The 13596-nt window shown below is 34.9% G+C and overlaps 1 protein-coding gene across 1 annotated transcript in view; it reads right to left on the bottom strand.

The window, feature by feature from the left end:
* Positions 1-528: 528 nt before the first annotated feature.
* Positions 529-13596, bottom strand: part of LOC149577661 (uncharacterized) — a 30415-nt gene continuing 17347 nt past the window's right edge. The window contains exons 2-3 of the mRNA XM_089797221.1: positions 932-1696; positions 529-665 (exon numbers count right to left, since the gene is read on the bottom strand). Coding sequence (XP_089653347.1) covers positions 529-665; positions 932-1696 — 902 coding nt within the window. The remainder of the gene's footprint in view (positions 666-931; positions 1697-13596) is intronic.

Genomic DNA, 13596 nt, shown 5'->3' with positions numbered 1-13596 from the left:
CCTTTTCATTTTGATTTAAAATGAAACTCATTTCCTTGCTTAATAGAACAATTTTCTCTTACGACCTTGTCCTGCTATTTGGAAATTAACTTAGTGGCACATGTCACTAGAATCCTCCAACATGTCATTGTTACAACGACCTCTCAAGTTCCATGTTTTGAGAATCTTTTGCATTGCATAGTGAACTCTCCATGGCATATGGTCAAGAAACATCGATGGTGAAACAACAATGTCCTTGAAACTCTCTCTATGTCTCAATATTGCCCTGTGAGGGTGATCCTCACCATGATGCCACTTCCAATTTCTCAAAGAAAGCCATGTATTTTCCTTGGCTTGTGGAACAATATGAACGACCAATCCTGGAGCATCATGTTCTAAATTTGTATCCATAGGCTTAGATATTGTATTTCCAGACATAGTTGTATGAGTAATTTTTGACTCATAAGAGTGCACACTAAATTCATTGGTGTTTGTTCCTTTTTGTATGCCCTCATCCTCATCATTGTTAGGCTTCTCTACATCAGAATCCTAAATTAGAAATGAACGCTCTTCAAAGGAGTCATTATCTGTTGATTCTACACCTGCAGGCAATGCAGATGTCTGCTTATCAAAAATGATTGTATGTTTATCCCTTCTACTCCCAAAAGACAAGGACTCTTCAATCTCTGCAACATCAATAATGCATCCCTATGTGTCTCATCATTCAGCAAATCCCCTTTAAATGATACATGTAATTTACATTTAACAGGATTCCTCACAGGATGAGTAGAACTAAGTATTGGCATGTTTGTAATGCATGAAGTTGCATGATTACAAAGGAATACCCCACCTTTTATAGTGTTTTTAATATGCCTTCATTTTTTATTCTTTTTCTTTTGGATCATAGAGATGGATTGAGATATCTGAATTGAAACCTCTTCATTGTTCTTACCCTGAAGGTATTTATTTGCACGCAAAAGGTACCTTGTGAGTTTGGATATCATAGCAGAATCTATTGAATAATTTGTTGCAAGTGCCGCAAGTATTGCTGCTCTCAGCCGAAGGATTGAAGTAATTGAAAGCCTCGATGAAAACTCGTCATTATAGATGATACTTGTAAAAAAACCAAAGCATGCATCGGCTATCACTGCATCAACACAAGGAAGGACCCCATATGCATATACATGCATGTTTGGGTATTGCCCATACATCATTATCCCTACTAAAGCACCAATTGCACCTCCCAAGGAATGCCCAACAAATCGTAATGCATACCCTTGACACTCTCCACCATCACTAAGCAATGATGACAAGAATCCTCTTTTTGGATGCTGGAGAACATCTTGCGAATCTTTATGTACTAGATATATCTCATCATCATTCTCTATATTTCCATCTAATTGCATACAGAGCTCTTTGGCAGCTTCTACTATGCCTGCATGCCCAAAATGAGGGAAAGATGCAGCAATGTGTTGCTTGACATTTTCCTTACAAACATTACTATTGAGTAATCCATATGTGTCTTTTTTTGAAAGCATGCATTCCCTACAAAGGCCATCGGCTAAAAGATCTTTAGGAGTTTTAGTTCCTCGGACAGCAATGACAACACATTGCAAGTGGTGCACAACCACAACGAAGTATGCAGCTTCCCGTCTTGCTTCATGAACATGCCCTTTGTGCAGGGCATCTGAGGGTAGATTAACATATTTTAGAAAAGCTGTTGTATGACCCCAACACCAATTATTGCCTTGTAATATAGGTCTCCTATTATGGCTCCAAGGTGTCAAAAACCCCCTGCTGATATACTTTTAAAAGTATGGCCACTGTATTTAAGGCATCTTATAATCAAATTCCATCATAGCATCATATTCTATTTCAAAGAGATTTAGATGCCGATCCTTGGCACCATTACATTCTTCAATGACTTCATGTAAGGAAGGTTTGGCTTCCATCAGCAAAGGTCCTTTGTTTCCTTATTGAAGACTTTGAAATATTAAACTTTTGATATATAAGAAAGGCTTCTTTGAATGGTCCATATCAACCTGGACATTGCATCATCTAAATCTTTCAAATGCCAATTCTGTCAATGTGTCATCTATATGAAGAATTTTTCCTCTTATTCTTTACATCATCTGAAAATCATGTCTTGAAACCACCATTTTCTTGAGAAAGAAACATCCATTGAAGTACTAGACTCTGCCAGGTTAGGATCTACAACCTACCCTAATAATGAGACTTTGATCACAACTTGTCAGCTTAGAGATGCATAAGGCAATGATAGGGAAACTCGGCAAAGATATCCTACCTAAAGAAGACTTAGACCTAGACACAAAACTAACTTGAGGACTATATGACTCCAATATTGCCAAAAAAAAAAGGGTGACTTAAAGTCAGGCAACAATTTCAAACAAGTAATACATGTTGAGCATAAGTTGTTAGATAGTATATGTTGAGCGACAAATATTTAGTACATGTTGAGTAACTAGTTAAGTGTCGAATCATTCAAGTGCCAATTAGATGGTATATGTCAAGTTATTTAGATGTTGAGTGATCAATGTATGTTGAGTCATACAGAGGTTGAGTTATAGTATTGAAGTTACAGTTGATGTCAAGCATTAGGGACTTCAAGTGTTGAGATATACATTTTTGACATAGTTGTTTATAATAGCACAAACTTCTATGTAAACCATTTTTGGGTTGACTTAAGAAATTTTTTGGGATCTTAGATGATAAGGATGAATTTTTATTATGAATCCCTATGCATTACATGCATCCAATTAGAAAAATGGAAGGATTTAGTGGCAATATCGGTGAATCAAAATTATTGATTCATACCTAACCCTAATTCATCTAGGTCTTCTTAGGGAGGAAAAACCCTAAAAAATTTATGAATGTATAAGGAGAAAGGAGAGAAGTTTGCATGCAAAAATAGAGCATTCATGGTGACTAAGGAGTTGTGATTTGAGTTACATTGTAAAATTAGTTAGACAAGAACAGAGGAAAGGAATTAGAAGATAGCAGAGATACATCTAATCAGAAAGGATCAAGTACACATTAGGAAAGAGGCAATCTATCGTCAAGCAATAGATTTCTAACCAATGGATATTGTTGAGCCATTCTAACATGTGAATCAATTAAATCTCTTAATAAAGTAGTCTTGACAGGTTGTTGTAAATCCTTTAACAGGGTACTTACTTCATTGTGAGTTAAAGTCCTTTTACCAGACACACTTCTAATAGGGTGTTGAAATCCTTTAATAAGGTAAGATCTAACAATCTTGTAAGCCTTTAATAGGGTAGACCTTTCACAAGGTAGATCATGTCTCATGATCAAGATATTGTAACCTTCATTGGATAAATTTTATTACTACAGTAGTGGAGATTTCTAGGTGTCATCCCCACCCCAGTTTCACATTATCATTGGAGGGTTACTAGGTAATCAAATATCTTGTGTCATACATGTGTTGAATGTTTTACTTTCATGCTATGGATGTATATGCATAATTTGGTATTTTAGTTTATATGCACAAATTGTGAGATGGATGTGTGGTGAATGTTTTTTAGGTTGAAAGTTTTAAGTGTTGATTCACCCTCCACCCCCCTCAAAGTTTACTTCCCTATTGTATTTCCAACAAATCTACCTTGTTTGTTCACTAGTTTCCTAGGCCCTTGTCATAGACAAGAGCTAGAAGGGATTCCCTTTAGATTGGGGTCAATTAGTAGCTAACTTGATTGGGTAGTCATGGAGGATGGCATGGGAACCTGTGATTCTTGTAGACAAGTACCATGAGTTGCATGAGATAGTGTATCATGATGGGCAAACTTGGGCCTATGATGCAATTTTGGATCAAATTTGGACATGGGACCACATAGCAGTAGTGTGACCCTAAGTACAACCATGAGAGGGGAGTCATCTATTCATTTATAGATATATAGGTTTCATCCCTCAGACGCATATTGGGGATGTGATATATTATAGGAGGTTCTTTGATGAGTTGATATCACTTGTGTGGAGACCATATAGGCAATGCACGAGATGGGTTGATGTATGGGAGTTAGAGTATATGTGCTATAGTAGACCACTCATGGGGAGGCATTCAAACATTGTAGAGTGTGTTTTTATTAGTAGAGTATGGAGGTAGTTTGGGCAGAGATAGGGGATATCGATTGAGACTACTATATATGCCCACTTCTAAGGAGAGGAGGATTAGGGATGGCTACCTATATTGGACTACCATGAAATGCTAAGAGATACAAAAGCATTGTAGCAAGAGCCTTGAGATTACCATCTAAATCTAGTAGACATAGGAGTAGATCTAGCATACCTATATGAGATGCATATACATCTATTTCCTCAATTTACATAGCTAGATGCACTACCCGAGGTAACGGGAGAGCGAGGTTATGGAGGGTATGATGGATGATGTAGAGGTCAAGGGGTGAGGTAGATGGAGGTGGGGAGAAGCTTCCAAGGGGCTTCAAGGAGATGGATGAAGTCATTGAGTTAGGTCACAAGAAAGGAGGAGGAGGAGGAGGAGGAGGACCCTAGGGAGGTAGAGCAGTCATTGAGATAGAGGAGGGTGGAGAGGGTAGAGCCTCAACAGGAGTAGTTGGCAGGGGGAGATGGGGGGGATCCCAGGGTAGCTTGGATTTGAGTATTGGAAGAAGAGATTCAAGGGTTGAGGATGACCATTATGGTTAGAAACCAAGAGCTGGTGGATATGTGACCAAAGATTGATAGGTAGGAGCGGGCATTGAGAGATGATTTGAAAGAAGCCCAACATGAGGTGGAGTGACAAGGAGTGTGGGCAATATACTATCATGGATTCTATATTGTTTTTGTTTATGTGGGTTAGCAGGTGCCTATGTATTCCAAGAGAGATGGTAGATTAGACCAACCACCATTGAGGACATTGGTGACTCCTCCTCAAACAAACCACTCATGAGGGGGGATTCAAACTTAGGTCTAGGTTGATGTCCTTGTAACACTTGTTGATGTATATATATTTTTTGAGACAATTATCTAAAATTTGGATCTCACTTGTACATGTACTCTTTTATTCATTTTGATATATATATGTGTATATATATATATATGAGATACTGTGTCTAGTTGATCGTTATTGTATTCGTGTCTCATCTTGTGCTCATGTGATGGTTTCATATGGATGTTTTAGCACTTGTATTTATATTTTCATGTGATGTGTTGCTCATGTATGCTCAGATTTCATGTTTATATGTTCATGGATCTCTCTCATAGATGTTTTAGCCCTCATGTTTATGGTGTAGAATCATGTTTTAAAAATGTGATACTTGGATAGATTAGATGTGATGATCAAATTAACCCCTTGTGATGATAGGTATAGGAAAAGCAAGAAAGTTGATATGATCGACAAGGAATGAAAGACATGATTGAGAAAAAGTGAGAAGGAATGAATGTAGTTGCTTGATGTGTCCGTGAAAGATGAAGAGAGAGCTCTCTCTATATGTAAAATGCAAGACTAAGTTACAATGAGCCTATAATGCAAACTAGTATGTAAAATGGTTTACTTACAAGGAACACAAAACATTTAGATTCTAATTTCATCATTGAGCATTGTTAGGGATATTGAAAGACCATACAATGCTCACTAGTATAACTATGAGGATATGAATATGATCTATATTAGATAGGTATGTGGGATTCCAACGTAAGCATCAAAGACATGTAAGTCAAGATGAGTAATGTAGTCAAATCCCTTAAGTTTTAGTATAGTGAGATTACACCTATATCAAGGCATAAGCATTAGGATAACCCTCGAGTGTGAGCTTGCAAAAAATATATAAGGATGATACATTGTAGGCCCAAAGCATCAAGTAGGACAAGAGAAAAGGCTCTCAACACCTTAGACTAACAAAGTATACCCACAAGAAGAAAACAAGTAAAACATGTCCCATGCCCCCAATATTCTAGTCCATGACATCCTTGAAAGACTATTATGGAGGGAACACTCAACAAATAAATTTTCATAGATAGCACACAAAAAAGATGAATTTTATCATGTCTTAGCAAGTTTAATGTTTAATTGTGTGTGTGTGTGTGTGTGTGTGTGTGTGTGTGTGTGTGTGTGTGTGTGTGTGTGTGTGTGTGTGTGTGTGTGTGTGTGTGTGAGTGTGTGTGTGTGTGTGTGTGTGTGTGTGTGTGTGTGTGTGTGTCTGTGTCTGTGTCTGTGTGTGTGTGTGTGTGTGTGTGTGTGTGTGTGTGTGTGTGTGTGTGTGTGTGTGTGTGTGTGTGTGTGTTTCTTTAAGACTCGCATTTGATAGTGATATATCATAGCATCCTAGACTATAGGTAAGATATCCAAAAAGTGTTGAGAAAAACTCAATGTCAAGGGGGAAAAGTGTTGAGAAACACTATTTTTAGATGAGTTTCTAGAGGAACCCTAACACACAAGAACACCTTGATAAGAGGAGTAGTAAACATCTAAAAAGTGTTGAGAAACACTATTTTTAGATGAGTTTCTAGAGAAACCCTAACACACAAGAACACCTTGATAAGCTGAGCAGTAATGCCCCCTAGACAAGGATAATAGTTTATTCCAATCTAGGAAAAGTACCATGAATTGAATAAGCATGAAGTGAGACTAATAGATATAGGTGTGAAGTGTTGATATGAGATTGTTTTGAAGTGAAGAACCTATAATGGAAAAATCATTATTTTGGAAATGGTGTCAAACCTGCTACCTATTAGTGAGACAATTGCTTTTTGGTCTAAAATCTATCATTTAGTTGATTAATGATGAAGGGATTTGAGAAGAGGAGATAGCAATAGCACCTAGAGAAAGGTTGAGTTATTTGGTATGTAAAAGAAGCAGTAAGACCAAGTAAGACATTGATATTATAGTGAATTGTTTATCTACTTAAAGTCTAAAGTGAAAGATTACTCAAGTTAAGACTAGAAGAAGATCAAGTATGAAAAGCATCTGCCAAGCCTTGTTGAGCAGTCAGTGCAAGCCAAGTAGAAATCAGTGAAGGTTGAGTGAAAAACAAGAGGTGTCAAGTAAAGATGAAAATGAGTGCAAACTGAGTGATTGGCAGTATATGCCAAGTAAAGTTTTACTTTAGTTTTCACTAAATAAACTAGTGTTGACTGAGTGGAAGAGCAGTATAGAAGCCATGTGACAACATATTGATGTTGAGTGCCAGTATTCATGTTAAATCATAGATTTGAAAAATTTGAGATAACTATTTTTTTTTCTTTAATTGTGTGAAGCATGTGGAAGATAACTATGATGAGATGGTGGCATAGAATTCAAGGTAAACCATTTTGTACTAAATTAAAGGAAGATTAAGGAAGAAGTTTCTAGAGGAACCAAATGAAAAAGTGGGTAGATTCATTGTATCCTACCTAATTTGACCTAACCCTAAAATAGATAATTGTGGTTAAACAGAAAAATGTCTTAAATATATATTTATAGAGAGAGCTAGTCTTAAGAAAAGATTTTCATGTGCGAGAACCTAAGGAAGAAAAGGAGTCTAGGGTATTTCTTCATTCAGTAGCCAAACATAAGAGACTAAAATTGGCATGAAAAGAAGGAAGGCTTATGAGTATGAATGCTTGAAGGTTGAACAAGCTATCAAAGTTGAAGTGTGTAAAATTCAAGTAGAATGGAGGACTAAAATAGAGATTTGTAATCTACAAATGAGTTGTGATTTGTTATTAGATCAAGCCTTATTGTTACTCTCTAATCATGGTATCAGTCTAGGGTAAATCCTTTGGATTAAGGTTGAGCCAATAGTCATTTGTAAATCCTTTAACTAGGTGACATTCCAAGTGAAGAGTCTAAATTCCTCTAACAAGACTCCCTCTTAATAGGGTAATTGAAATCCTCTAACCATGTCACATTTAACAATGTGTATTGTAACCTTTAACAGGATTGGCCTTTCACAGAGCATCACTTCAAAAGAGTGAGAATTAGTATGATGTTACTGGTGGTTTTTCCCAAATTGGGTGTCCATGTAAAATCCTTGTGTCAAATGTGTTATTGAATCTGTTATGTTTCATGTTTACATTTCTACAAAGTAGTTTTGACCTAGGATAGTAACCTACAAAGTTAAAGTTTTGTATGATCTAATGGATGCACGCATAATTAAGTTTTATGGATATCGATATACTAAGCATTGAAAAGTTTTATTTGTACATCAAAACCATGGATACCTAATTCACCACCCCCCCCTCCGCTTTAGATATTATAAAGAATTCCAGCACGAGGGTCTCAAATAGCTAAAAATGTACACTAGAATTGTGCACTTCTCTAAATCATTCTATCCAAGGTATTGCATAGATTGGAAAGCTTGAATGGTGGCTTAGAGCTCCCTAGTCATAGAGTGCAAAGGTGTGTGCATAAGTATTAAAATATCTCTCAACAAAGCCTTAGAGATGCAAACCTTTCTAGTAAACCATGAAATGGGAGATTGTTTAGAAAAAATCAAGAATGTTAGTGTCAAAAAATTCTTGAGTATGCAATGCAAAGATGAAACTATGCTAAAGTGAGATGCCCAATGCAACTAAGATAAATAAATGAGAGTATTACCAAGCCATTCTAATTAAACTAGGTGCGCTATGCTATAACAAAGAAACTAGATTAGTATAAATGAATCTAAACTAGAATTAGAATGCAAGAATCAGACAAGAAGATAGAAGTTCTCCACAAAATGCTCTAATAAATCTATAAATAAACCTACAGCATAATAATAGCTCAAAATTGGGATCCATAGAGAAGGGGAGAGTTATTCCTTTTAGAGGTGTATGCATAGTTGAGATCAAAATCAAGCAATGAATGATCAAGGATAGGAGTTAAATTTTAGCATGATCCATGTGCAAGATCATTTCTACCAATGAGATATAGTTAACTTAACATGTGAGACAAAGTCTTTTCTTTTAATTTGTAAATAGGAAAAAGACTTTATGTATGCACATTAGAGTGGGTTAGAAGAATGTGGTCTTTTATTTATTTAAAAAAGGGGCATGTTCTTTTAATCAAATATAGACTTAGGATATTATAGTCAAACTATAGGTTAAAATCAAATAAATTAATTTTTAGCAATTTTGCCTGGATAAATGATTAAAAAATTTAGCCTAGATAAATGATTAAAAAATTTAGCCAAAATGTTGAGAAGGGGGATAATAGGCTTAGTGACCATTTTTAGGTGATTACAAATACAGAAACTAAAAATGATCATTTTCCCTTACCTTCATTGATTAAGTTCTTAACAATTTGTAGGGGAAAAAGTATTTCTCTTTCTTGGATGGATTCATAAGGTATAATTAGATACAAATAGCACTAGAAGATCAGGACAAGACACGTTTCAATTGTCCCTAAGGCACATTTTCCTATTCAAAATTACCCTTTGGATTGTGTAATGCTCCTACTACCTTTGAACGAGCAGTAATAAGTATTTTCTTTGATATGTTTGTTGAATGTATGGAAATCTATATGGATGATTTCACAATTTATGGATCTACTTTTGATGAAGAAAAATCCAATTTGGATAAAGTGTTGAAAAGATGTCAAGAACATAATCTTTCATTTAATAGTGAGAAATGTTATATGATGATGGGGAAGGATTTGTAGGAGGAAAAAGGATGTTAGAAAATAGAAGTGATTATCACTCTACCTACATCTGCAAAGCAAAAGGATGTTAGAAGCTTCCTAGGTCTTTTTAGTTACTATAGGAGATTCATAAAATATTTTTGTCAAATAGCAGCTCTACTATATGATTTTTTAAAGAAAGATTATAAATTTTCTTGGATTTTGGAATGTGACAAATTATTTCAACTCCTTAAAGATGTATTGACTAAAGCACATGTGCTTAGAGGTCCCAATTGGAGCATTTCATTTCATATTCATATTGATATTCATATTGATGCTTCAAATTATGCTATAGGAGATGTCTTAAGACAAAAAGAAGGGATTTTCAAACATGTTATCTATTATATCAGTAAAAATTGACAAGGAGCATAACTAAACTACATTATCACAGAAAAGGAATTATTAGTTATGATTTATGCTTTCAACAAGTTCAGACATTAAATGACTAGATATGAAATCTTTGTGCACATTGACCATGTTGTAATCAAGTAGATCATAAATAAACTAGCTATTTCAAGAAAACTAGCATGCCTGATGATCCTATGGTTATTGATGATAATTTCCCAGATGAACAATTATTCTCTTTAATAACACATAATCCATGGTATGTTGATATTGCCAATTATCTCACTATAGGGAGAATTCCAATTCATTTCTATCCTAAGGATAAAAGACTTCTAGCTGAAAAGAGTTTCATTTTTTCTTGGATGGTTGGTTGCATGTTTTATACTGGATGATCAAGTTATGCATAGATGTCTTAGAGATGATGAAACTTATGATATCTGACAATCCTACCATGATGAAACATGTGGAGGACATTTTGCAACTAAAAGGATAGCATTCAAGATCCTGAAAACTAGATACTGTTGGCCAAATCTACACAAGAATGCAGTAAAATACACAAAGAAGTGTGATAGATGTAAATATATGGGAAGACCAACAAAATTAGATGAAATGCTCATGTAGCCACAAGAAATTGTTACACCATTTGACAAATGGGGAATCAATTTTGTTGGACCAATTGACCCTTCATCAAAAGGTAAACCTTATATTTTGGTCTATACTGATTATGTCACCAAATGGGCTAAGGTGAAACCTATGAAACATGCTAGGGATAACAATGTTGTGTAATTCTTATATAAAGTCATCTTTACACAATTTAGAGTCCCTAGAGAATTGATGACACTAATTAAGGGACCCAATTTACATCCAATCACATTACTACACTCATGACTCAATACACAATTTGGCATGGTAAATATTCTCCTTACCATCCACAAGCTAATGGACAAGTTGAGATAAAAAAATAGGGAACTAGAAGCCATCTTGACAAAAATTATTCAAATAGATTTAAAAAGTTGGGAAACCGAGCTTCCAAAGACATGTAGGTATATACAAAAACATTGAAGACAACAATAGCATTTAGTCCTTTTGAACTAGTTTATGGAAAAATAGCCATGATGCCCATTGAGTTTGAACATAAAACACTCTGCAATGCTTTATAGCTCAATATAGATCTCCATGATGCTCAACAGGAATGTATCCTACAGCTAAGTGGATTTAATGAGTTTTAGAAATTTGTGTTGCATAATACTGAATTGATTCAAATACAATGCAAGAAATGACACAATAAATTTATTAAAGAGAAGAAATTGAGTGTGGTTGACTAGGTACTCCTCTATGATTCAACGTATCAACACAATCTGGCAACATTCCAAACTAGATCGTTAGGATCATATGAAATTGAAGCAGTATATAATAATGGAGTAGTACAATTGGCTACAATTAATCCTATTCAATTTCAACTTCTAGTCAATAGGCATCAACTCAAAATCTACAATAAATCATACACTAAAGAAGACTTCCTATAGCAGTTTTCTTTTACAAATTCTCTTATAGAAATGGTACTTGAGTCTTCCACTCATAATTCTTCATTACTTTAACTCTAAGAATTATTCATAATTCATCATCACTTTCTCCATAATAATTCGATCTCACCTTCGTTCTTTCTCACCCATCCATCTCATTTTTCTGCTTCTACAATAGGTATGCAGTAATACAATTTTTCAACACATTCTACAGGTTCGTACCATGCACCTTTTTTTCCATCCTTATTTATTTCCTTTAATTTCATGCATTTATATTTTTCTGCCATTTCATTCTTTGCTCACATTGCATGGTGGGACCCATTCTTTATTTTAAGTTGGGGAGGGATTGCGTGTATACATTTCTCTTCACATATAAATCTTATTATTATTAAATAAGTACAATATCATACTTTGAGTAATTATTTAAAGATATGTCATATCATTCCCTTTACAATTATCAAGCCAATGTGACATTTGCCTCCCTTTGGGAAAGTACATACATAACCTGCATTTATGGAAGTTTGGATCAAAGGTAAAATTTTAATGATGATATGAGATTATTATATGGCTTATTGTTTTCCCAAAAGATACAAACCTTTTTGTTCTCCATTGTCTCCAAAAATACATGCTTGGTAAATCTTGAATTTATCTCTCTATCTTGTATTTGTTCTTTGAGTGTGGAAGTTTACATTTGGAAATTTTTATAATATAACCATGGGGGTGATTTGATGCAACATGAAACCATAGTTTATAACATCATTCTCCAAGACAATCTCTATCATCCACTATTTGAAAATTGTGGTTGACTCCAATATTTTTAGAAGCTCACTAATTAGGATGATGAAGTTGCTATCCAGTTTATGAGTTTGTTGAGCAATTGAGTTGCTATGGTAAAAGGGCTTAGGAATGAATATAGTTAGGCGATAATCTTTGAATTCTTAGTGTTTCCATTGGAAGGAGAAATTTTTGAAGAATATATGGACCCACAAATGACGAGGACCCAATTCACCTTTCACACAAATGGGTCATTGGAAGTAGATAGGAATAAAGGGATGAGGAGACTTTATGTACAAGAACCATATAATTAGTGGACCTTTTATATCATTCAAAGTACATTACATGTGATCAAAGGTATCACTAGTTGCATGGTGTTCATTTCAAACTCCCCAGTTGTTTAAGGCATGACAATAGCCCTATCAACCTTCCACATTTGTTGTTTAGTTTGTTGAAGGAATGAGTTGTATATGTGAAGGAAGATAAGCCTAACTCAGTCTCCCATCATTATTTGATTAAATTGATAATAGACTAGGCATTAAGATAGATTTCTATTATCTCTTTGGATGATTTCTTATTGATGGATAATTTCCTCCCAACATTTTGGGGAGGGTTCAGGAGTAGGAAGAAGGTTTGTTATAGCAACTAGAACTATAAAAATTGTAGAGTGAAATGTATCTGATGAGCCATCACCTAGGAATAAAAAGAATAAAATAGTAGAGAAATCACCATCCATCTCTAAAAATGAAAAAGGGAGGAAAATTTTGTTCAAGAAGACCCACTTCACCTCAATTCAAGGATAGTATAAAAACTAGGTCTTCTACACATAGGTTTGAACGTGAACCAATCTAGGAACAAGAAGAGCTTAACTCATATCACACAAAAGAATCAAGGGATGTTCATGATAATATTGTCACTCCCTCACCCTTTGTTAAGAAAAAGAGAGTTTATAAGGAAACTCCTATAGCATATGCTAAAAGAGGATCTTCAAAGAAAAGGAAGAAGGTGTCTAAAACTCCTATTGGAACACCTCTAAGGAGGAGTGAGATGATATCTAAGAATTATGTTCCAACAGATACCACTATAGATAACATTTCTCAAGCTAATATCCCTAAAAATGATGAAGGAATTCTTGAATGATAAATCAGAGGAATTAAGAAAAGATTCAGGAAGTAAGCCACAAAATCCTAGCCAATACCAATAGGATTTTGTTTACATTGGGGGTGATAGCAGTGATATTGATTCAGGGCATGGTAACTGTGTAATCTGAAAGAAAGGGAAAAGCCCTCAAGTTGTGTATAATTTTATGAATGACGATGTTTCTATTTCTAGAAATGAGCCTAT

The sequence above is a fragment of the Cupressus sempervirens genome, chromosome 1 (assembly GCF_028749045.1).
Source record: "Cupressus sempervirens isolate cs-2001-9-10 chromosome 1, ASM2874904v1, whole genome shotgun sequence".
Lineage (NCBI taxonomy): Eukaryota > Viridiplantae > Streptophyta > Pinopsida > Cupressales > Cupressaceae > Cupressus > Cupressus sempervirens.
Note: the sequence above shows the minus strand (reverse complement) of the source record. Positions and strands in the feature narration are given on the sequence as shown.